The following is a 25,056-nucleotide window of genomic DNA, read 5'->3' as shown; positions in this document are numbered from 1 at the left end:
CGTGTGTGTGTGCCAAATCCCAGACTACTCCATGATAAACTCCACTTCTGATGATGTGTTACTGATAATCCCAAGTTTGTCTTTGTCTCTTGGATTCCATCTCAGTCTCTGTTTGTCCTCGATGACACAATCTCCTCTTTGTCTTTAATTTCTTGTGTTTTTTTTTTTCCTTCGCTGACTTGGTCCGTTTTTTTATAAATCCTCCTGTGATCTCTCCGTTAGTTCGTCGTTGCTCTCCTCTCTCTGCGCGGCCACACCACTCGTCCAGCTGACTGTCATCACAGAAGGTCCATGTCAGCACACGTACGCCATTCAAGCCCGACCCTGACACCCCTGCTCCCCCTTCGCTCCCCGGCCTCCCGCTCACAATCGAAAGAGACCGCCCAGTAAAACAATGTAACACAAAGGCTTTGATAACTCACCAGTGTGCAACCATCAAAGGGCTGCTGCTTCCAATGACCAGTGCAGGGTTCAGTGTGCTTGTATGTAGAAAAGATCATACATGTCTTAAAGTGACGTTTTATTTGTGTATTAACACCACAACAACAACACCAGATGACGGACAGGAGACTCACTGAAGCAAGAGCTAGGTGTGTAGGTGTGTGTGTGTGTGTGTGTGTGTGTGTTCTATTTTGTTGACCTTTTACAGCATAAACATTGACCTCATAGTAGATGGTCCTTATTAGTGTGTGTGTGTGTGTTTTGCTTGTTTGTTCATATTTTGGACACTTGGGGGTGTGACCCCTCAATAGTATGAACATCACAAACACAATATTATTCACAAACAATTGGCAGTTGAGAGCAGATGTGGATCATTTTAACTTTGAATGACAATTATTATGTATTCATTTATTTATTTGTTTTTACTTATGAAAATACAAAACATTAAACATTTAATTTCTCAATTGCCATTTTAAAAGTATGTTTTGTATTCTCTCATGTTGCTTTTACAATTCATCATGCCGCCTCTTACAACTTATGAAAAGAACATTGAATTGCCTTGCTGTTGAAATGTGCTCCACAAATACTCTTGCTATACATATGTATTTTGAAGTAATTGAGATCATACACTCAAAAGAAAGGTTTACAGTTAATTTTCTCACATTATTCAGAATTGCATAGAACTTCAGTAAGTCACATTATTAGGATGAAGTCCGGTTTGAGTTGTTGTGTCGGTTCCTCTGAGTTGGACCTTCATGCGATACGGTTTAGGCGTCTGAGTCGTCCCAAACACGGGCGTGAAGTCTGGCTCTCCTCCGTCCTCGGGCCAGACGAACGTAAACGTCCTCAGCAGAGTCACCACAATGAGAAACAGTTCCATACGAGCCAGACCCTCTCCGAGACACACCCGAGGACCTGTCACAAAACCCACAACACAAACTGTGTCAGTCTCCATCCATGTCAAGTCTGTGCGTCTGTGAAAATAATACTGATGTCACTCACCTATAGAGAAAGGCATGAAGGCCTCTGGTTTAAAAAACTCCCCCTGGTCGTTGAGGAAGTTTTCAGGGTTAAATTCATGGGGGGATTTCCACTGTCCCTCCTCGAACAGCACTGAGGACAGGTTCGGGATGACGGTGGTTCCCTGAAGAGCAAAAAGTATATTACCCCAACCGGCCGAGGCGGGAAGTCCGCCCACATCTCCACAGTCGCCAAAGTGCTGCTCGTTGTGGGAACTGTTGGGTTTCTCTATAATTTGATTGTCTCAAGACATATTTAACTCACCTTGGGTAAAGAGTAACCCATTAGCTCTGTGTCTTTAGTGGTCTTGTGGAAAACAGCGAGAGGAACCGTGTCAGCCCTCCTCTGGGTCTCATGAATGACGGCCTGCGTGACAAAGACAGAACATGTCACTGAACAGGTTTGTGATATATTGAAAATCAGATGAAAACATAGAGGTGTAATTGAGCCATTAAGCTTTATACCTGCACATAGGGCATCTGGTGTCTGTCCTCATAAGTGACCTGATCCTTCCCATCCAAGACTTTGTCTATTTCCTGCTGACAGCGCTCTGACGGAGACAGAGACGTCAGAGGTGAAGGGAGGAGAAGACGGAAAGAAAAGAACTATGCAGGTTTATGTGCTACATGAGGTGGGGTTTATTATCTTCACTGCCACAGCCAGCCACCAGGGGGCTTTATTGGCTTCACTTCTAGGGATCGGTCATGTCGTCCATCTTTTATATACAGTCTACGGAGCTAATGCTAACGTCACCTAATAAATACCCTGTGTGTGTGGGTAGTTCATGAGGTACAGGATGGCAGTGAGCAGGGTGTTGGCCGTCGTGTCAGTTCCAGCGAAGTGAAGATCCAAGAGGAACGCAACGAGCTGGTCTTCGGAAAATGACGAGCCGTCGTCTCCTCTCTTCAAAACACAGGAAGAGAGGGAAGAACGTAAAGTCTTCCATCAATAACATGCAGGCAGATGCTGGCCTCAAGTTAAAATAGAGAGACACACACCTTTTTCAGTTCATCCAGGTAGCAGTCTATGAAATGTCGCGGTTTCCCGGGAACCCAAGTCTTTTTGTTCTCAGTCAACATCTGTAAATGTCTCTCTTGTGCACCCTGGAAAAAAGAAAAGGTTCTGTTGAAACATGTTCAGATTTACCTTGGCTCTGAGGTTTGCTGCCCCCCGGTGGCGACTTCCCACTCTGCTTCATTCACTATCAAAATAACATCGTCAGCAGCCTTGTGAAGTTTTGCTGTTTGGGGGGGAATTTCTAATCACTTTGTCATCGTACCGTTCAATTGTTAAAGGAATAGTCGAGTTGTGCTTTTAGTTACATGTGGACAATGAGTCAGGCAGGATCATCCAGCGTCACATGTACCTTTATGTCTCTTAACATCTTCTTAGTTCCTGGCTTCTTACTTAATGCTTTAGTCAGTGTGATGGCATGAAACTTCACAATGACTTTGGTGAGCGCCTTTATTTATAAAGTGAAAGGTTAGGGGTCAGCCCTAACCCTAACCCACGTACCTTGAACAACTTGAAAGCTTTCTGGAAGGGCAGCGGCAGGTAGCGCACCATGGGAATAGAGTCGTAAATCTGCATGTGAAAAAGAAAAAGATATCCTCACAAAACCGAGCTGCAGGTCACATGAAGCAGAAACACTGACTGTGACCCGGAGGTTTGCACTGCAGGGGAAAACTTCAGATAAACTTTCCAACACAGTAAACAACAGTTTTAACACAAGTTAGGGTCGTGGCACTTTAATATGTCGGACTGACCGTCAATGTGTGAACATATAAAAGGCGAGTAGGTTTAGACGATTAGACATTTTGTTAATAGAGAACTTAAGAGCGTAGATATACAGCTACTTCTAATTGTATAAGTGTAGACTTGAGTTGTATTGAACTCACAAATGAATCCTGTGAACATTTCAGCTCGAGGTAGAAATTTGATGATGAATTGATTCCTAAAATATAAATAAATTTAGTAACCAACTGTCCTCATGTATTACATGTCCCTACTAAAGTTAAATTAAATATATATTATACAGCTTTTCTTTATTCTAAATTCAAATTCAGATTCTGACATTGATGAGTTGGTCAAGTTGGAGGTTTACAGAATTTTTCTGTCTTCAATAGAAGGAAAGCTGAGGAATAAGGATTTGCTTAGAGCATTCAGAAAGGCCATGATAACAAATATGAAAGAGACGAGGTATTACTGGGACAGAAGTAATCTCCAAATCCACTTATTTTCATGCTTCAGTATTCATGATCTACGGTTTTTAGTTTATTTTCTTAAATATACATGTGACATTTATTCTACATTTCCTTCAAGTTTTAGCACTACTACCACTACTATTGTATTATTTTATTTCTTCTCTTTGTGGTTTTGTTCTTTATTATTGCACAGACCTTTGGTCCACACGATAGGTCATTGAGTGACTTTGTTGTGATAAATCTTACTCACCATACCCCAGCGCCCGTTGATTATTTTGGACGTCTTTTGAAAAACACTGACAAAATACTTCATAAAGTCGTCGGCGTAGTCGAACTGTTTGGCAAACAGAACCTGGCAGATGATGTTGGAGGCTGCGTTGTGGAACAGCATCTGAGGATTCATGGTCTTACCTTGAGAAACCACACGGACAATGATGTTTGTACGTGACCTTGACGAAGGAGGAGCAACTAATGATCTAAAGTTAAACAATGAAATGAGAAAAGGATAAAAAAAATATACTGATATTCTGGTTTTAATCTCCAGGATTTCAAAAGGTCCTTTGTCAGATCTTGTTTTTATGCTGACTATAAATGTTTAACCAGATAACAGACAATCCCTGTGTCCTATTCGGAAAGTACACGTACCAATATTCTCCTCCAGAACCTTTATGATGTGACGTATCTCTGCCAGAATCCTCTGCTCCATGGACTGCTTGCCCAGACCAAAGTTTCTCAGGGTCATCAGGCCAAAGCGTCGCTGCTCCCTCCAGCTCTGGCTGTAATCTGCCAGGATCACTCCTGGAGCGTGATCTGCAAACACAAGCAGTTAACTGGTTTGGAGCATCACAACCCAAAGCTGGTTCAATCATGTTTTACCATCCTACAAACCTTTATATCTGGATTATCACAGCAGCCTCATTAAATCTGCCTGAACCAGAAATCTATTCATTGACTCCGACCTGCACAGAACTGATCACTCCTGTTTTATCATCTCTGCACTGTTCAAGTATTGATTTCTTCTCGTCTCTCCTCTTTATAGTACCTGTCGGATATTTACTATCTCCGGCCTTTTAGTTCCCTACACAAGATCGTCAGGTAGAAGAAGGTTTTACCTGATCGAGAAATCTGGTTGGAAGAGTTGCAGTCAAAGAACCAACACCAGGAATGATCAAGGAAAACCACAGTAATTGACTGTATATGGGCAGCAAAGATGTTTTATTATATTAAGTTTATCATGAATTTAATCATGTTGTTGTCCTTGTTAGAAACTGGAAAATAAGCTGATTTATGAAACTAGAATCCAGATTATACAGGCTTCTTAAATATGTAAAATAAACCCTCTATACTGTTTATTCCTGCTGGTTGATTTAATGATATTAAATATATTAAAAGAGGGAGGGAGCAGCAACGAAGTCACATGTACCTTTCATTCTAACGGCATGATTGACCATGAGGTCTTGTGGTCGGCCTGAGAAGTCGATAGCTTTGTTGACCAAAGCTTCCTTCATGGCCTGGAGCCCGTTGATTACCACCCATGGCCTGGAACCAATGAAAATGCTGTAGATGTTTCCATAGCGTTTGGCCAGCTGCAGAGACAGAGACAGAGACAGAGAGAAAGTTCACATGACTTTTATTCAGTGCAATAATCCATTTATTAGTTATAATTATCTGTTCTAAAAAGGTTGCATACATTGTTACAGTAAAAATGTAAGTTAATGTGACGGACACAAGTCTCGTTGTCTTTTATTTCTGATTTAATGTGTTTATTTTTCACTTTGTATTGTCTTATGTTGCTTCTAAAAATTGTCACGATGCTTTTTATATTTTATGTAAAGCCCTTTGAATGGCCTGGTTTAAAACAAAGGCTGTTAAATGTTATCAGAAAACAAGTAAAAAAAAAAATCTATAATCCAACTCAGCCGCACAAACAACACACTTGCAATTCGTTGTTAATTTAATTATATGCAGGTTGTTAAATCTCACATTTTTCTACTTCATTTATCTAGTTAATCTCCTAAAGAGCAAAGCATATTTTGCAAGAAAGACCTGAGCAGAGAAGACTGAAAAAGAAAACTGAGCACCAGCATGCATTCAGATTTCAGGCCAAGAATTCAGTTTATAAATACAATAAACATGGTTTATTTTAACGTTACCCTCTCCAGATCTGCAATGGGACTCTCCAGGTTGAGCTGCAGCAGGTTTCCAAAGACGGGAATGGCTCGGGGTCCCGGAGGGAAACCTTTAGCCCTGTGGCTCTGCAAGAGGAGCAGGACGAGCACAAGGACCAGGAGGACTAAAGCCACAGAGGTAAACATGATGAGGTTGGGATTCTGATTGATTTACTCTCTCTGTTTGATTCTGCCTCTTATATCACAAACCCACACGACCTTTGAACGGTCATGTGGTCTGCACAAATGTTGCATGAGGTCAATCACCTGTTAATGGCTGATTTTACCTAAATGTCAGAAGATTTGAAATCAGGTTCACGGCACCGAAGAATTTAAAAACATCCTGGAACCAAACCAAGTGACAGGTTTCTCTTGTGTTGAACTCTGCTGAGTATCTATTAGTGGGCCATTACCACCTGGTGCCTGATTGACTCATGAGCAGGGGGTGTGGTCAGCACAGCTGTAGCCAACCATCATCAACTCTGGTTTAAAAAGCAGGAATTGTTTGACGCGTCAGCGAAGACTCATCGTATGAAGACTCGGAGGATAAAGACAAAGGAGTCTTTCGTTGGAGGCTGCGTATAAAGCTGCGTATAAAGCTGCGTATAAAGCTGCGTATACATTTCCTCTCTTATCTATCCCACCCGTTCCACACATACCCAACATCTTGTCACAGGGGGCCTATGGAACTGCCAGTCAGCTACCCGCAAGACAGACTTCATCTCTGGCTTTGCTACACAGCAATCGCTTGACTTCCTTGCTCTCACTGAGACTTGGATCACACCGGACAACACATCCACCCCAGCTGCTCTCTCCTCTGCCTTCTCTTTCACCCACACACCCAGACCCACTGGTAGGGGTGGTGGTTCAGGTTTACTCATCTCCCGCAAATGGAGTTTTTCTCTCTACCCGCTTCCGCTTTTTACCCCAACGTCTTTTGAATTTCATGCTGTGACAGTTACTCATCCGGTACAATTAACTATTGTTGTTCTCTACCGTCCACCAGGTTCTTTGGGAGATTTCTTGGAGGAATTAGACGTCCTCCTGTCAAACTTCCCAGAAAATGGGCCGCCGCTTATCCTTCTGGGTGACTTCAACATCCAGACAGAGAAGTCATCTGTCCTTTTACTGTCTTCTTTTGCTCTCTCACTCAGTCCTTCCCCTCCTACTCACAAAGCCGGTAACCAACTTGACTATATTTTCACCAGAAACTGTTCAACATCTAACCTCACTGTAACCCCACTTCATGTCTCCGACCACTTCTTTATCTCTCCCACTCTCTCAAACTGACAACCCTACCACATCAACAGACTCTGTACCTGTCCGTCGCAACATTCGTTCCCTCTCTCCCTCCTCTCTAGCCTCCTCTGTTTCATCAGCCCTCCCTTCCACTGACTCCTTCTCACTCATGCATCCTAACTCTGCCACAGACATTCTCCTTTCTACTTTGTCCTCCTCTCTTGACTCTCTCTCTCTCTCCTCTTACGTCACGACAGGTCCCCAAGTCCTCCCCGGCTCCGTGGTTGTGTGACTCGGTGCGTGCCGACAGAGCCACTATGCGAGCATCAGAAAGGAAATGGCGGAAATCTAAACACCCGGATGACCTGCTCACTTATCAGTCTCTTCTCTCCTCTTTCTCTGCCTCTATTTCCACAGCCAAAAGCACTTTTTACCAAACTACAATTCAATCCTCATTTTCTAACCCCAAAAAACTCTTCTCCATCTTTTCCAACCTCCTTGACCCCCCCAGTCCCCCTCCTCCTTCCTCCCTTCTACCAAGCCACTTTGTCAACTACTTTACAAAAAAGATAGATGACATACGCTCCTCATTTTCTAATCCTCCTTCTATAACTACACTTCCATCAACTTCATCTTCATCCCCTTCGCTTTCTTCTTTCACCCCCCTGTCTCCCAATCAAGTTCTTACCTTGGTAACCTCCGCCCGCCCGACCACCTGCCCCCTTGACCCCATCCCATCTCACATTCTCCAGTCTATCGCTCCTGACCTTCTTCCTTTTCTCACCCATCTTATCAACACTTCCCTGTCAATTGGCTGTTTCCCTAACTCTCTGAAGGAGGCAAGAGTAAATCCTCTCCTGAAGAAACCCACCCTCGACCCGTCTGATGTAAATAACTACAGACCTGTCTCTCTTCTTCCCTTTGTTTCCAAAAATCTTTAATCAACTCTCCTCCTATCTTAACCACAATAACCTTCTTGACCCTCACCAGTCTGGTTTCAAGGCAGGCCACTCGACTGAGACTGCCCTCCTTGCTGTCTCTGAGCAACTTCACACTGCTAGAGCAGCCTCTCTCTCCTCTGTCCTCATCTTTCTAGACCTCTCTGCTGCATTTGACACAGTGAACCACCAGATCCTTACTTCCTCCCTTCAGGACCTGGGTGTCTCAGGCTCTGCTCTCTCCCTGCTCTCATCCTACCTCAACGGCTGCACTTATCGGGTAACTTGGAGAGGATCTGTGTCTGAACCTTGTCCTCTCACTACTGGGGTCCCTCAAGGTTCCGTCCTGGGTCCCCTCCTCTTCTCTCTGTACACCAACTCTCTCGGCTCTGTCATTCACTCACATGGCTTTTCCTACCATAGCTATGCTGATGACACCCAACTAATCCTCTCTTTTCCCTAGTCTGAAACACAGGTAGCAGCACGAATCTCTGCCTGTCTGACTGACATCTCTCAGTGGATGTCTGCACACCACCTGAAACTTAACCTTGACAAGACTGAACTACTTTTCCTTCCAGGGAAATACTCTCCCACCCACGACCTGACTTAACTCATGGTTGAATGCACTTATTGTAAGTCGCTTCGGATAAAAGCGTCAGCTAAATGAAATGTAATCTCACTGTGACTAAGGTCATACACTGTCTCCGTCTGTGACATTTGGTTTTTCAATGGATTTGAAGATGTTATTCAACATGAATACATTCAACTGAACATAAGATAATATCCAGATTACATGTTCACTTTGATGAGACACCGAACAAATACACAAAGAGAGAAAAGGACCACAAAGAGCGACAAAATATGAAACACAAATAATATTAAACTTTATTCATATAGCACTTTTTTACAGTTTACAAAGTGCTCTTACAACAAAGTAAGAAAAATAAAATCTAGAACACATAAAAGCAGTAATATGACAAGAAAAATAAGTGACCAAGAAAATTAAAAGGTGAAAATAAAAAATAACCATAAAACACTAAAAACAAAACATCCCATGAAAGCAAGTCTATAAAATGGGTTTTAAGATCACTTTGTCATCGTACCATTCAATTGTTAAAGGAATAGTTGTGTTGGGTTGTGCTTTCAGTGACATGTGGACAATGAGCCAGGCAGGATCATCCAGCTGCTGCTATTTCTATACATAACACAACATATTAAGTAAGAGCGTTGTCATGTCTAGCCTCAAATATATAAATAGTTAGAGTTAGAAAACCCACGCAGGCTATAATTATATAATAGGTTCATAGAACAGCAGTAGTTTTGTGACATTTCCTGTTAAGACCATACGTTTCATGAAGCTGACAGAACTAAAGCCATTTTAAGGATTTGTGTCTGTATGTGAACTTTTCTTTCCTCTTATTTTCATTAAGGTTCAATCTGCCTGGTTGACAGGAGATTTTTGTATTCCTTGATCCGTGCAGAGGTGGCGCACTATGGGAATAAAGTTATAAACATGTACATAAAACAAGAAAAACACATGAGTGTTGTTCTGGTGATTCTAAGATGGTGTTGTGCACTTCTCAGGCCACAAGAGTGCAGGGCACACTAATCTGATCCGTGGTTCACAACAGCAACAACTCCTCCACATTATTCAGGTGAGAGGGGAAGAGGGCAGAGGCAGGAAGTGACGTATTAACTATTATGTCAACTCTTATCACCACAAACTCTCTTGACATCTTCGTCGGTGTCTTACTCACTCGGACATTTGCGTTCACACATGCAGCTCCTCTGGAGAGAACACCGAGTTCAGTGCATGTCTGAAAGCAGCTTTGTATTCAAATTGGGATACAAGAGCATCAGAGAGTCCATCAACATGAATAAGAGACATAAGAAGGAAACATTTTGTCTCAATATTGACGTTTATTTTCCAGCCCATCAATCCCATCGATCACTTACATATATAAATGCATTTGATACAATCATCAAATAACCCTAACCCTAACCCAATCATACATTTGTAAAGTATATGTACGATGTGTTCTTTTTTTTAAATGATGAGCTACAAGGATATGATTTAAAAGCTAATGTGAGGTAGCTAAGATAATATTGACTGGATTATTTGTGTGCAGAGCTTCTTACTGTGTCGCCCTGAGCTGGACATTCATGCAGTAAGGTTTGGGAGACAGGGTGATCCCGTAGACCGGAGTCAAGTCTGGCTCTCCTGCGTCCTGAGGCCAGACAAACTTGAACTTCCTCAGCAGAGTCACCAAGGTGAAGAAGAGCTCCATACGAGCCAGACCCTCTCCCAGACACATCCGAGGACCTGAGACGTTAGAAATAAATAAATAAAAAACGGAGAGTTTGAAAGTCATGAAACCACGCTACCACGAACTCCCTAAGAAGTTAATTTTAGCCAACACTTTACTTTTCAATTGTTTATCCATGACATTTAGAATAACTGTCAACTGCCCCCCTCCCCCCCATACCTTTAGTTAACAATAAACTTAAATAAACTATCCATGATGTTTACCCGACTGTTTTCAACTGTCCCCTCAATACTTTTAGCTACGTTTTTACATTTTAAGCCCACTAAATCAATGTTTAACCGAGTGTTTGTTGATGTGACAGAATGGCAAACACACAGCAGCTTGTTTGGTGTTTACCTGCAGAGAAAGGCAGGAAGGCCTCGGGTTTGAAAAACTCTCCCTTGTCGTTGAGGAAGTTTTCTGGGTTGAATTCATGAGGGAATTTCCATTGTCCCTCCTCTTTCAGGGCTGTGCCCAGGTTAGGGATGACCAACGTACCCTGAGGGGATAAACAACAGTATTTGTGACATTTACTGAAGTAATGGTACATGTTTTTTACCATGTTTTATGCCACTGACCCTGGGAATGGAGTATCCCATGAGCTCGGTGTCTTTGGTCGTTGAGTGGAAGACGCTGAGTGGAACGATGTTGCCTATCCTCTGCACTTCATGGATCATAGCCTGGATGGAAACAAAGATTGTATCATCATGTTGTTATGCTTTGTCTGACTTGGGACAGAGGATCAGACACAGTAAGTAAACGTTTACTATGGATACCTGTCAGCAATATCCTTCAAAACCATACTAAGTTTTGTCAAAGTGGATCTTACACCACGTGCCTTTAACAGACTCTGTCCTCCTTTAAGAAATATGCCTCTGACCCACACCCATATGTCAAATAGAACGTTATTGATGAATCATCACAAGAGAAATGTGTCTGAACATATACCTGCATGTATGGCATGTTATGTCTGTCGTCATACGTGACCGAATGCTTCCCTTCCAGCACCTCGTCTATCTCCTGCTGGCAACGCTCTGAGAGACAAATTCTTCATGTTAAAAATTTTAAATTTCATCAAATTGAATACAAAAGAATGTATATCTTAAAACACAACATTTGAAGGACGTAGTGCATCAACATAAATTAAACTGCGAGAAGTCACAGAATGAAGCACCCATTTTCTTTTGACTGTTGCCGGGAACCTCAGATAAACCAGCAGCAGATGAGTGCAATGTTTTTGAAGGCAAATATATATCAAGAGAATAAACAAAGCAGCTTGGTCCAAGCCACAGAGTGTTTGTCCAGATGGATGACATGAATGAATTTGTCATTTCAGGTAGGTGTATGTTCAAGTGTTCATGTTCTGGTAAGTTTGGTTATAATTAGTTATTTAGTGCTATAAAAACTACCGTGGCTCCAAGACTCCAAGTGTTTGCAGCCATCTTAAATGCAGTCTTTGGTTCAAGCCCATTCTCAGGACTAAATAAAAACTAAATATTACAAGAAGCAAGTGTCAAGTCGGCTAAAGTATGTTTTTTTTTTTAGGGGGAGACCAGTAACTAGGAAGGAAGGAGTTTTTTCAGCAGGACTTTGAGTTAAATGATTGTACATAAGTTATGTAGTTTATGAAGCTAAGATCAGAATCTGAGAGAACACCAGGATGACAGAGGTAAATCCTCACATTGGCACATGTAGACGAACCTTGTACGTGTGGGTAGGCCATGAGGTAGAGGAAAGCAGTGAGCAGGGTGTTGGAGGTCGTGTCAGTTCCACCAAAGTGAAGATCAAGGGAGTTCGAAATGAGTTCTTCCTCTGAAAATGGAGAATCCTCACCGGCTCTCTAAAAAAGAAGATTGATTGTTTAAAGATAAACCAGCATAACACACAGACTGATAAGAATCAGCTCATTTTGTGAGCTAACAGTTAAAGTGACACTGTGCAACTTTCTTACCTCAATATAGCAGCAAATAGCTAAATTGCAATATATTTCCTCTTTGGTGGATCATCAAATTGATAGGCTTTGTTAATTCTCTGCAAGAAAACCACTTAATCATGGAGACATGGAGCCAACAGAATTAATACCCACACGTGGCTGCAGAGGGCGCTGTAGCTCTCCTAATAATTACATAGTGTTGCTTTAAGTTCCAGGCGTTATCCAAAATTTATCAAATTCAATCTAAAACCATTTGTTTAAATCAAGTATAACATGTAAGTACACAGACACACACCTTGTCCAGTTCGTCCAGATAGCAGTCAACTAAGTCACGTGGATCTCCAGGAACTCTGGTTTTCTTGTGCTCGTCCAGGAATTGACGTACATATTTCACAGCAACCTGATAAATATAAGATGTAAGTTGTATGTTCACTTCAGCACTTTAAATTGTTCACTGACTGTATATAAATGTGTAGGTAGAGAAAAAAATATATGATTGATGTTCATATCCTTTTTTTAAATGTTCACATCAGTGTTATAAATATTTTCAAGGCCCAATCAACACACCTTAAAATTTTCAAAGGCCTTGACGAACGGCAGCGGCAAGTTACGAATCAGTGGAAAAGAGTCGTACATCTGTAAAAAAGAAAAAATGAACAATCATTAGTTTAAAATCTGAATCCAAATGTGCAGATTCTGCTTCCACGTTTCGAAACGAGGATTTTAAATCTTGGATATTTCTGTATAATGGGAGGAGAAGTACTCCTGTAGATAACTCTTTGCAAGTTTAAATGATTTTAGTTAGAAAACAGCATCTCGTGCCTGAGAGTTGGTGGAGGCGGTTTGGCTTCAGAAATTATCTCAGAGAGAAAAACTCTCAGGAGGAGTTAGTTTGGTCCACGTCCCATCCACTTACATGGATAAAGCAGGGTTCAAGACCTATACTGCAGGCAGCCACCAGGGGACCATTGGCTGTCATGTTGTCCATCATTATCTACAGTCTATGGTCCAAACAGCTTCTTCACCTCGGACTAGTGGAGATTCCCATTGAATACCATGACCTGAGTGACTGGGAATCTTCAGGCACACAGAGAGAGAGAGAGAGAGAGAGAGAGAGAGAGCACTCAGACTCAGACTCAGACTCACCATCGCCCAGGGTCCGTTTGCCATCTTGGCATTTTCTCTAAAGCACTGAACGATCACTTTGATGAACTCGTCGTCATACTCGAAGCGAGTTCCGAACAGAACCTGGCATATGATGTTGGAGGCCGTGTTGTAAACCAGAATTGCAGGATTCACGATTTTGCCTGTGAGATATGATGCAAACGTCAGTGTTAAAAAAAAGACAAGAGCAACAGCACAGCAAGAAACACAGACAACAGATTGTAGTGAGGACATAAATGGAAGATCTAGTTCAGCTGCGACTGTGATTCATTTCCACACAGGAGATCGTACTGTGACGACCCTCTCATTCTGCCTGCCGGTGTGCCTTGCTCTGTGCTGGTGGGTGGAGCTACTGCCACCTACCTGCCCATAGGGGTGGGCCTTTCCAGAATGCATATAAGTCTGCTCTTCTGGGAGTGTCTCTCTCTCTCAGCAGGGCCTGCTGCACCAGCCTGAACCTGGATCCTTTGTTTGGTTTGCTGCACTAACAAACACGCATCACACGATATTCTCACTCATCCACACACTTCTGACACCACTGATGCCCTTCATACTAACACACCTCACAAGTTAGGAAATATGATGTTTGAGTTCAGTTGAATAAACTACTTTTGACTGGTCGATCTGTGTGTGATCTCCCTTTTTGTTGCCAGCCTTGAGTCAGGTGGTAACAGTACCCACTCGCCAAAGTTACAAAGAGGGAGAACAGTGCTTCATGCTTTAACTCTCAGAACAGAATTACAGACAACACACCAACGTTTTTTTCCATTGCCTCCACAATGTATTGTAGCTCTCCATGGATCCTGTCCGCCATTGAATTCTTCCCCATACCAAAGTTCCTCATGGTCGACAAAGCGAAGCGACGGTGATCCCTCCAGCTGGCGCCAAAGTTCGCCAGGACCACGCCTACGACAGAGAAGAGCACAGGACGGCTCATGACTTTGCTATAATGTGCTTTCCCCCAATTGAGTTTCTTCTGATTTAACAATATTTTCTCTATCTTTATTTTGCAGCCTGTGTGGGTCCAAGATAAACTGAGAAAAGTAATGTCCCTTTAAATCTGACCTTATGGATGCCACATTCAATTGGAAAACTCTTTGGTGTTAACATCCACTATCACATCGGGATGAGCCTCAAATGACAATCATAGACCATCATGTGTTTCCTACCTCTCCTCTGGGTGACGTCATTGACGAACAGGTCATCTGGTCGTCCAGCAAAATCAATTCCCTTGGTCACCAGAGCCTCCTTTATCACATTCTGCCCGTTGATGATGACCATAGGTTTGGGGCCGAGGAAGAGGCTGTAGACGTCTCCATACTTTTTCCTCAGCTGCCACAGAACAAGACAACACATGTCAGTGTTTAAAATACATGTATATATATCACACAACTTAAAGTGGAGTTATCTGGTCAAAAAGGGTAGTTCGGTGTGGAACATGGCAAAACACAGACAGCATCAATAAAAGATTTAAAACAAAAGAAACATCACAGATTCAAATCATGAACATTTATAAAGAGCACACAAAAACAAAGCTAACAAATAGTTTAAAAACATTACAACAGGTAAATCTAGCAACAATGACTAAGTTAGAAATAACAAACAGGACGACAGACGGTTCCAACACAGACTTAAAATGAATGTCTGAACGCTTGTCTTTCACAAGTCTCGACCTGTATGTCATGAAGGAAACTGCCTGCACGGCAGGTTATAGGATCGGAGAACCCAAATGCTGAGACACATTAAGACAGGAAGTTCTAGTGAAGTAATTAGAGGACAAAAATGTGGCTTAAATTCCCAGCAGGCAGAAGACAAGAACTGAGAAAAGCCAATAACACAGAAAAACACCAGGCAACAGGACTGAATTAAACCAAGTCAGACTGAACAGAACGATAAAGTGAACAAAGGGCCAACTATGTAGCACAGAGACTGAAGGAAGGGAGGACTGAACACAGTGAAACACATCAGGGCCGAGCAGACATTCACAGAAACAGGACAAAGACAGGAAGTAAAAACTACATCGTACAACAAGAAACTATTTGCACCATATCTCACACATACATAGATACCTGGAAAATCAGTGAAAATGTTAGGAAAGGCCCTGTCTAGTACTGTTATATACTGCAACTCAAACCAAACACTGTTTCAGAGCCTTGCAGTTAGTTTTGGTTCAGTCATGTTTCTGCCCAGCTGTTACTTTATGATGGGGTGGGACATTTGTTTACGTTGTTTAAATGGCCACTTTGCAAAACTAAATATCAGCAGCATCGTCTCCTCCGAGCGTTTCCCCTCTCACCTACTTTCCCTCCCTCAGAAAACATCCTCTTCATTCGTGCATTGAACTGATTGTAAACATTCAAACTCCTACACTCCGGGTTGTGTGCCAACTCTGTACAGACAAGGAGGTTTATTGTTTTCATTTGGTTCTTTTATCCGTTTTGTTTTATTTCATTATTGACCATAATCTGTTTTTTCTATGATTTGTTATCTTTGGTCAAATATCTTATTTTGTGAAGCACCTTCTAACTTTGGTTTTGAGAGACAAAATAGAAAAATAGCTTATTATTATTATTTATTCATATTGATACAGCAGGAAAAGCACTTAAGTAGTAATACTATACAATAAACATAACAAGTTAAGGGATATTAAAGAGCAGCGTCACTGATTTCAGTGTTTTTCTTACCCTCTCAAAGTCCTTCAGAGGATTCTCCAGGCTCAGATGTAAGAGGTTCCCCAGTACGGGCAGGGCGGGGGGTCCCGGGGGGAAGTTCTTGGGCCTCCGGGATTTCAGTTGAAGGATGATGAACCAAACGCAAACGCACAGGAGGATAATAGAAACCAACATGGTGGCAGGTGTTGCACTGAGAGCTGCAGGACTCGCTGTGAGCGCACAGATCGTCTCTGAACTCTGACTCCTCCTCCTCTGTTTCCTTGCAGAGTCGAATGTAAACAACAACAACAAGCCTAAGTTGTGATGTAAGCTGTGAGCGGCTGCCGAGTGGAGCCAAAAACAATAAATCACTGAGCCAATTTATTTGTCAGATGAATAATCTTCCTTAAGTATTAGCTGCTAAGTAAGCAAGAAATCTAAGTAAGGGAAAGTCAAAGGTAAGTGCTTTTATCACCAGCTGTTACATAACTCCAGTGTTGATGAAGCACTGATCCCAGAGAGGTCGAGCGGGGACAGTGTTTGAGGGTCTGTTTGTGTCGCCATGGTGAAGCTCTCATAGAACACAACTTGAATAATAAACCAGGGGGGATCGGCGTGCAAGGACGGAAGCCCTAAACAGACATGGAATCATACATTATATTTATATTTTGTCAATCAACAACTGATGGATGACTTGAACACTCATGTATACGGGTAAGCCTATTTCTGCATTTGTTTGGTGCTTTAGAAATGCTTTATCTTAAATAAGATTTTGAGGAAAAATCTTGATTGGAGTGAAATTTGATGTGATGATCAAGCTCTTGCTCATCGGACATTGCTACACTGAACGCAACAGTTGCTGTAATGATAGGCTTTATATAGACTTATGTCGTGATAACAAGTTATTTATCCCGTTATCTCGGGTAAACAAAGGTTCGTTATCACAAGATAACAGAGGAAATACAATGTATGATCCCATGTCCGTTTAAGGCTTCCGTATGCAAGCCTGATGATAAACAAGCCTTTTTATTTTTATTTATTCATGTACTTTATATTCAACTTCTGGAGTATTTGGTTTTGACTCAATAATAATATCTACCTCCAACTGTGTGATCTGCCGACAAAACAATAACATGTACATTGAATTAAACCGTTTCTTGAAAGTAATTTGTGATGTAAAAAATACATCTGGTTGTAAAATCTGAACATGAATCTGGTGAGTGTTTGAACAAAGTTTACATATTATATAATTCATGTCTGCCATCTAGTGTTTGGAATGAGGAGCTGACACATGAGTTCATTCTGTGACTCACATGTTACACCGAGGCAGATCCAGGGCCAGTTCGGAGCCAGTGGCTGATCTCGAACCAGTTCTTTGTGTTTCGACGGCCAGAACAACTGGTTCCAGGCACAGCTCTAGTTCTAGTTTATTGTTGTGTGTTTAGTTTGATTTTGTCTCTTAATTCTGCCCCATTTTTTGTGATGATAACCAAACTTCAGTTGAAACTTTTTTCCCTCAAGCTAATTTTTATTTCTCTTTTCTTCAATTAGTTGTCCAATGCATCCATCAACATGAATAAGAGACATAACAAGGAAACATTTTGTCTCAATATTGCGGTTTATTCTCCAGCCCATCAATCCCATCGATCACTTACATATAAAGATGCATTTGATACAATCATAAAATTTGTAATTATACATTTGTAAAGTATATTTACAATGTGTTCTTTTTGTAAAATATAAGCTGCAAGGATATTAAAAGCTAATGTGAGGTAGCTAAGATAATATTGACTGGATTATTTGTGTACAGAGCGTCTTACTGTGTCGCCCTGAGCTGGACATTCATGCAGTAAGGTTTGGGAGACAGGGTGACCCCATAGACCGGAGTCAAGTCTGGCTCTCCTGCGTCCTGAGGCCAGACAAACTTGAACTTCCTCAGCAGAGTCACCAAGATGAGGAAGAGCTCCATACGAGCCAGAGCCTCTCCCAGACACATCCGAGGACCTGAGACGTTAGAAATAAATGATACACCATAAAATAATAGTTTTAAGCTAGCTACATCAACTGTTCAGCATTTAGCTTTATGTTTCAACTGCCCCCCCAAAACATTTAGCTACTTAAATTACCTGTTTATGATGTCTCACCTCTTCAACTGCCCCCACCATACTTTCAGCTAACAGAATCAACTGTTAGCAACATTTAGCTCACGGTTCCCCGCACCGTACCTTTTAGCAAACTAAATCCGCTCAACGTTTAGCTAACTGTCTCAACTGCTCTCAACACTTTTGACTAATCATATTTCCCGTTTATGACATTTGGCTACTTTTAGCTGACAAAATAAAATTGTTAACCAGGATGTTCACACTTCTTATCCGACTAAATCAACTGTTCAACGTGCAGCTAACTGTTTCAACGTACATTTTTAGCTGTTTCAAGTGTGTATTGATGTGACAGAATGGCAAACACACAGCAGCTTGTTTGTGGTTTACCTGCAGAGAAAGGCAGGAAGGCCTCGGGTTTGACAAACTCTCCCTGGTCGTTGAGGAAGTTGTCTGGGTTGAATTCATGAGGGAATTTCCATTGTCCCTCCTCTGTCAGGGCTGAGCCCAGGTTAGGGATGATCAACGTACCCTGAGGAAATTAACGACAATATTTGTAAGATTTACTTTAATGTAATAGTAACTTTCTACGATGTTTTATTTTTGGTTCCAACAGTTACATGCAACTTTGCAAACTTGCAGAAAAGTCATTCACAATTTTTGGTGAACCCTGCCCTGGTTAGTCCACGTAATCACAGTTGGGTTTCCTTCCACAAAACGTAACCATTGGCCACTTACCCTGGGAATGGAGTATCCCATGAGCTCGGTGTCTTTGGTCGTTGAGTGGAAGACGCTGAGTGGAACGGTGTTGGCTATCCTCTGCACTTCATGGATCATAGCCTGGATGGAAACAAAGATTTTGAGAGCCTCTGACCCACACCCATATGTCAAATAGAAGTGACGTTATTGATGAATCATTACTAGAGAAATGTGTCTGAACATATACCTGCATGTATGGCATGTTATGTCTGTCCTCAAACGTGACCGGATGCTTCCCTCCCAGCACCTCGTCTATCTCCTGTTGGCAACGCTCTGAGAGACAAATTCTTCATGTTAAAAATATAACATTTCATCAAGTAAAAAAGTACGTAAAGTAAGTAAAAAGTTATATACAAAAGAATATATATCTTAAAACATAACATTTGAAGGACGTAGTGCATCAACATAGATTAAAATGCAGGAAGTCACAGAATGAATCCCCCATTTTCTTTTGACTGTTGCCGGGAACCTCAGATAAACCAGCAGTGGATGTCTCTGGAAAGACAATGGTAAAACCACAGAGCCGATGACAGAAGTAAATCCTCACATTGACACATGTGGACAAACCTTGTATGTGTGGATAGGCCATGAGGTAGAGGAGACCAGTGAGCAGGGTGTTGGAGGTCGTGTCAGTTCCAGCAAAGTGAAGATCAAGAGTAACCGAAACGAGTTCCTCGTCTGAAAATGGAGAATCCTCTCCGGCTCTCTAAAAAAGAAGAGTGATTCTTTAAAGATAAACCAACAGTACATGTATATACACGAGCACACACACAATCTGATAAGAATCAGCTCACTGCCACGCGTGTTATTGTGTCATAACAGTTTAAGCGACACTATACAACTTTCTTACCTTAAAAGGGATAGTTCACCCAAAAATGAAAATGCACCCATTATCTGCTCACCACTATGCCGATGGAGGTGGTGTTTTGTGTTTTGTGGACTCAAACCCTTCACCCACGCCTCCGTCGGCATAGGGGTGAGTTGATAATGAGTACATTTTCATTTTTGGGTGAACTATCCCTTTAATATAGCAGCAAATAGCAAAATTGCAATATATTTCCTGTTTGGTGGATCAATAGGCTTTGTTTATTTTCTGCAAGAAAACAACTTAATCGCTCAAACACAAAGCCAACAGAATTAATACCCACATGTGGCTGCAGAGGGCGCTGTAGCTCTAACAAAAGTTACACTGTTGCTTTAAGTTCCAGGGCTTATCAAAAAATTTTCATATTCAATATAAAACCATTTGTTTAAATCAAATATAACATGTTAGTTTGAACACACACACCTTGTCCAGTTCGTCCAGATAGCAGTCAACTAAGTCTCGTGGATCTCCAGGAACTCTGGTTTTCTTGTGCTCATCCACCAAAGAATGTCCAAATTCCATAGTAACCTGATAAATATAAGATGTAAGTTGGATGTTCACTCCAGCATTAGGATTTCTGACGGTATATGGATGTGTATGTAGGGGAAAAAAAGAATAATAGATGTGTATATCCCTTTTTTAAATGGTCACATCAGCGTTATAATCATTTTCAAGGCCCAATCAACACACCTTAGTATTTTCGAAGGCCTTGATGAACGGCAACGGCAAGTTACGAATCAGTGGAAAAGAGTCGTACAACTGTAAAAAAAGAACAAACATTTGTTAAAATCTGAATCCAAATGTGTAGATTCTGCTTCCACACTCGAAACAGATGATTTTAAATCTTGGATATTTCTCTATAATGGGAGGAGAAGTACAGCTGTAGATAACTCTTTGCAAGTTTAAAATTATTTTAGTTAGAAAACACCATCTCGTGCCTGTGACTTGGGGAAGGCTGTTTGGCTTTAGACACCAAAATATCAACAGCCGCTGCAAGTTGCAGAAGTGATGCAGACCTACAGGTGGTTAAAGAAAAGGCAGTAACTCAGTGGGGCTTCGAAGATCAATGGTGAACAAAGTGGACTCGCCCTCAAACCCTCAAACAAACCCTCTCACTATCCAGGAATCAAGCCAAAAAACACCACATATAAATGCTGCCATCGGTTAATGACCTGCTGCAGCCACCAGGGGACCATTGGCTGTCATGTTGTCCATCATTATCTACAGTCTATGGTCCAAACAGCTTCTTCACCTCGGACTAGTGGACCTGAGTGACTGGGAATCTTTAGGCACAGAGAGAGAGAGAGAGAGCACTCAGACTCACCATCGCCCAGGGTCCGTTTGTTATCTTGGCGTTTTCTCTAAAGCAACGAACGATCACTTTGATGAACTCGTCGTCGTACTCGAAGCGTTTTCCAAACAGAACCTGGCATATGATGTTGGAGGCCATGTTATAAAAGAGAATTCCTGGACTCACGCTCTTGCCTGTGAGACATGACGACAAAGAAACACAGACATTGAGCAGATTGTGGTGAGGACATAAAAGGAAGGTGAAAACAAGAGCACAGTCATAAATGAAAGTGTGTGATCAAAATCTAACTTATAATATTTAAATATTTCTGGAGGACTCAGGACTTTTACTGAGCTACAGCGCCCCCTGCAGCCACACGTGGGGATTAATTCTGTTGGGTGCATGTCCGAGTGATCTAAGTTGTTTTCATGTAGAGAAAAAGCAAAGTCTATCAATGTGTTGAGTGACGCTCTGGCTGAAACACAACTGAACTTTGGAAATGACCCACGATCCCTGGCTTCCTGAACCAGAAGAGCTGCTGCTGTAACAAATCCACCAAACTCGGTTTAGAATTCTTGATATTTTCAAAGTTTCCTGCTGAATATAGGAGATAAACTCTGGTTTTTAATGACTTCTATGTCTTTTTAACTGATCTACAGTTCAGCTTCACTCTTGAACTCGCTGGACCTGATTCTGACAGTTGAATCTGCAACTGTCACTCAGTTCCACACAGGAGATCGAACCCACTCACCAAAGTTACATAGAGAGAGAACAGAGCTTCAGGGTGAGGAGCGGTAACAGCAAACATTCTCTTTATTCAAAGTCAATAAACCTTCAAACTTGTTATTCTCGGTATAAAAGGTGCATTGTGTTGCTTTAACTCAGAATTACAGACAACACACCAATGTTTTTTTCCAGTGCCTCCACAGTGTATTGTAGCTCTCCATGGATCCTGTCCACCATTGAATTCTTCCCCAGGCCAAAATTCCTCATCGTCGTCAGAGCAAAGCGACGGTGATCCCTCCAGCTGGGGCCAAAGTTCGCCAGGATCACGCCTACGACAGAAGCACAGAGAAGAGCACAGGTCGGCTCATGACTTTGCTATAATGTGTTTTCAAACCCGAGACATCAAGTAGTGGATTCACGAGAAAGAGATATGTAATAGTCATACAACTAAAGTCCCACTATATACAAATACGAGCACAAACAGTCGTCAGTGCAATGATATCTATGGTGGAAATCTTTTGCGTTATGATTTTAAACTGAAAACGTATGCCGATAACAAACTGAATACTACACTATTCAAACAACTGCTATCTCCTAAGATAGTAAAAATAGGACGTCAACACACATTCGTTTGTTCTCTTTTCACCATTTTCAGCTGTGTGTTTTAAATATGGGATTTGGGGAGTTTGAGAAGACACGCGGCAAAAGGTCATCACGACTTTTACTCAGGTGTTTGTTTCTGTCTTTTAAACATTTCCCAACATATTGTAGCACAATGTGTTTAACAGTTTCCCTTGTGTATACTCCGATTCACAGTGATAATGGTAACAATTACATTACATTTCATTTAGCTGACGCTTTTATCCAAAGCGACTTACAATCAGTGCATTCAACCTTGAGGGTACAAACCCAGAACAACAAATATTTGCTTTTCATGCATAAAAAGTGACAGTAGCCGATATTGACAGAATCTTCTTTTAGAAGAGCTTCATTGGAGAAGACATTCTCTATCATAGACCATCATGTGTTTCCTACCTCTCCTCTGGGTGATGTCATTGACGAACAGGTCATCTGGTCGTCCAGCAAAATCAATCCCCTTGGTCACCAGAGCCTCCTTTATCGCATTCTGCCCGTTGAGGATGACCATGGGTTTGGGGCCGAGGAAGAGGCTGTAGACGTCTCCATACTTCTTCCTCAGCTGCCACAGAACAAAACGACATGTGTCAGTGTTTAAAATACATGTATATATATCACACAACTTCAATTTCACTGATAATGACAAAAGGTAGTTCAGTGTGGAACATGGCAAAACACAGACAAGCCAGATCAAACTGTGGTGGCAATTCTGCAATCCCACTCTGACAACGAGGAACGAGACACAAATCTCTTATAGTAATGTCACACTTTAATGCTCAGAGCATGGTGCATCCCGATGGGAAGCTGTTCTTTCTCTTTATACGTTTGGCTCCTTCCTTCCCATCTGGTTGAGGTTGTTTCTAAACCTAAACTCAGGATCCTCTGATGACATGAAGGCAATACTGCCTTAGTTTAGGCCATCAGGCCAAGATTCATTCAGTTGTACAGGATACAGCATGATCAATGTCAATCATAGGGGGAATTAACATGATTACATTGTGCATGATCACTATCATTTATAAAGAGCACACAATGACAATGTTAACAAATTGTATACAAATATTACAACGGATAGATCTAGCAAAGTAATAATGAACAGGACGACAGATGGTTCCAAAAGAGACTTTTTATTGCACATACATAAAATGAATGTCTGAAACATTTGGCCTTCACGAGTCTTGACCTGTATGTCATGAAGGAAACTGCCTAAGTATTCAAAGGACAAAAATATGGCTTAAATGCCGACAGGTGAATGGGAGAAACCTAAATTCCCAGCAGGCAGAAGACAAAAACTGAGAAAAGCCAATAACACAGAAAAACAACAGGCAACAGGACTGAATTAAACCAAGTCAGAGTGAACAGAACGATAAAGTGAATGTAGCACAGAGACTGAAGGAAGGGAGGACTGAACACAGTGAAACACATCAGGGCCGACAATCACAGAAACAGGTCCAAGACAGGAAGTAAAAACTACATCGAACTACAGAAAACACTTTTTTCACCAAATCTCCACACCACACTCATAGATATCAGTTCTCTGAATATGTTGGATTCTTTTAATCAATATCCATTAATCATTACCTGGGAAATCAGGGAAAATGTTAGGAAAGGCCCTGTCTAGTACTGTTAAATACTACAACTCAAACCAAACACTGTTTCAGACCCTTGCAGACCCCATATAACCCCTATACTCCTGGTTATGTGCCAACTCTGTACAGACAGGGAGGTTTATTGTTTTCGTTATGTTCTTTTATCTGTTTTTCTCTTGTTCTTTTATCAATTTAGTTGTATGATTGAGCATAATCTGTCTTTTCTTTGATTTGTTATCATTTATTTTATTATTGCACCTTCTAACTCGGTTTTGAGGAAAAATGTGCATATTATTATTATTTTTTTTATTATGCATTTATATAAACACAGCATGAAAAGCAGTAGCTTAAGTAGTCACAATATGCAATAAATATAAGAAGTTAAGGGATATTAAAGAGCAGCGTCACTGATTTCAGTGTTTTTCTTACCCTCTCAAAGTCCTTCAGAGGATTCTCCAGGCTCAGATGTAAGAGGTTCCCCAGTACGGGCAGGGCGGGGGGTCCCGGGGGGAAGTTCTTGGGCCTCCGGGATTTCAGTTGAAGGATGATGAACCAAACGCAAAGCCACATGAGGATTATAGAAACCAACATGGTGGCACGGGTTGCACTGAGAGCTGCAGGACTCGTTGTGAGAGCAAAGATCGTCTCTGAACTCTGACTCCCCCTCCTCTGTTTCCTCGCAGAGTCGAATGTAAACAACACCGAGAGGCCCAAGTTGTGACGGGAGCTGTGAGCGGCTGCCGAGTGGAACCAAACCAATAAATCACTGAGCCAATTTATTAGTCAGATGAGTAATCTCCCTTCTTTGTATTAGCTGCTAAGTAAGCAAGAAATCAAAGTAAGGGTAAAGTCAAAGGTTAGTGCTTTTATCACCAGCTGTTACATAACTCCAGTGTTGATAAAGCACTGATCCCAGAGAGTTTACCTCAGAGCATCAGGTGGCCGAGCGGAAACAACACAGTGTTTGTGGGTCTGTTTGTGTAGCCATGGAGAAATTCTCATAGAACACGACTTGAATAAGAAACCA

The 25,056-nt window shown here is 41.6% G+C and overlaps 3 protein-coding genes across 4 annotated transcripts; all 3 read right to left on the bottom strand.

Moving 5' to 3' along the window:
• Positions 1-507: 507 nt before the first annotated feature.
• LOC118110073 (cytochrome P450 2F2-like) lies at positions 508-6,254 on the bottom strand. Of its 2 annotated transcripts, XM_047339996.1 has the most exons (12): positions 6,101-6,254; positions 5,819-5,958; positions 5,089-5,251; positions 4,311-4,475; positions 3,916-4,076; positions 2,977-3,045; positions 2,460-2,564; positions 2,226-2,364; positions 1,926-2,011; positions 1,726-1,827; positions 1,444-1,585; positions 508-1,356 (listed from the first exon to the last, which is right to left on the bottom strand). In XM_047339996.1, the coding sequence occupies exons 3-12, from the start codon at positions 5,171-5,173 to the stop codon at positions 1,127-1,129; spliced, it is 1,284 nt and encodes a 427-aa protein (XP_047195952.1). In that variant the 5' UTR covers positions 5,174-5,251; positions 5,819-5,958; positions 6,101-6,254; the 3' UTR covers positions 508-1,126. The 2 variants fall into 2 exon arrangements, with proteins under 2 accessions (XP_047195952.1, XP_035013546.1); XM_035157655.2 differs by having other exon boundaries at positions 5,819-6,254.
• Positions 6,255-8,872: 2,618 nt separating this feature from the next.
• On the bottom strand, positions 8,873-16,526 carry LOC118110074 (cytochrome P450 2F2-like). The gene is made up of 11 exons (XM_047339997.1): positions 16,098-16,526; positions 14,583-14,745; positions 14,167-14,319; positions 13,396-13,556; positions 12,817-12,885; positions 12,545-12,649; positions 12,018-12,156; positions 11,265-11,350; positions 10,895-10,996; positions 10,674-10,815; positions 8,873-10,333 (listed from the first exon to the last, which is right to left on the bottom strand). Exons 1-11 carry the CDS (start codon positions 16,257-16,259, stop codon positions 10,146-10,148), a joined length of 1,470 nt encoding a protein of 489 aa, XP_047195953.1. The 5' UTR covers positions 16,260-16,526; the 3' UTR covers positions 8,873-10,145.
• Positions 16,527-17,663: 1,137 nt separating this feature from the next.
• On the bottom strand, positions 17,664-24,697 carry LOC118109691 (cytochrome P450 2B4-like). The gene is made up of 11 exons (XM_035157007.2): positions 24,459-24,697; positions 22,840-23,002; positions 21,981-22,133; positions 21,112-21,272; positions 20,478-20,546; positions 20,211-20,315; positions 19,490-19,628; positions 19,110-19,195; positions 18,902-19,003; positions 18,554-18,695; positions 17,664-18,068 (listed from the first exon to the last, which is right to left on the bottom strand). The coding sequence occupies exons 1-11, from the start codon at positions 24,618-24,620 to the stop codon at positions 17,881-17,883; spliced, it is 1,470 nt and encodes a 489-aa protein (XP_035012898.2). The 5' UTR covers positions 24,621-24,697; the 3' UTR covers positions 17,664-17,880.
• Between the last annotated feature and the right edge of the window lie 359 nt (positions 24,698-25,056).

Source organism: Hippoglossus stenolepis, chromosome 5 (assembly GCF_022539355.2).
Source record: "Hippoglossus stenolepis isolate QCI-W04-F060 chromosome 5, HSTE1.2, whole genome shotgun sequence".
Classification (NCBI taxonomy): domain Eukaryota; kingdom Metazoa; phylum Chordata; class Actinopteri; order Pleuronectiformes; family Pleuronectidae; genus Hippoglossus; species Hippoglossus stenolepis.
The sequence above is the reverse complement of the archived record's forward strand: the minus strand, read 5'-3'. Positions and strand labels throughout refer to the sequence as shown.

Excerpts from the sequence above, each read along its gene's own strand:
- LOC118110073 (XM_035157655.2), bottom strand. The coding sequence starts at position 5,980 with ATGTTTACCTCTGTGGCTTTAGTCCTCCTGGTCCTTGTGCTCGTCCTG. Across the intron at positions 4,476-5,088 it reads TCATGCCGTTAGAATGAAAG|ATCACGCTCCAGGAGTGATC; the intron begins GTACATGTGACT and ends TTGTGTTTGCAG. Across the intron at positions 2,012-2,225 it reads GAACTACCCACACACACAGG|AGCGCTGTCAGCAGGAAATA; the intron begins GTATTTATTAGG and ends TGTCTCCGTCAG.
- LOC118110074 (XM_047339997.1), bottom strand. The coding sequence starts at position 16,259 with ATGTTGGTTTCTATTATCCTCCTGTGCGTTTGCGTTTGGTTCATCATC. Across the intron at positions 14,320-14,582 it reads TGACGTCACCCAGAGGAGAG|GCGTGGTCCTGGCGAACTTT; the intron begins GTAGGAAACACA and ends TCTCTGTCGTAG. Across the intron at positions 10,997-11,264 it reads ATAACATGCCATACATGCAG|GCTATGATCCATGAAGTGCA; the intron begins GTATATGTTCAG and ends GTTTCCATCCAG.
- LOC118109691 (XM_035157007.2), bottom strand. The coding sequence starts at position 24,620 with ATGTTGGTTTCTATAATCCTCATGTGGCTTTGCGTTTGGTTCATCATC. Across the intron at positions 23,003-24,458 it reads CTCTGAAGGACTTTGAGAGG|CTGAGGAAGAAGTATGGAGA; the intron begins GTAAGAAAAACA and ends GTTCTGTGGCAG. Across the intron at positions 20,316-20,477 it reads AGGCCTTCGAAAATACTAAG|GTTACTATGGAATTTGGACA; the intron begins GTGTGTTGATTG and ends TATATTTATCAG.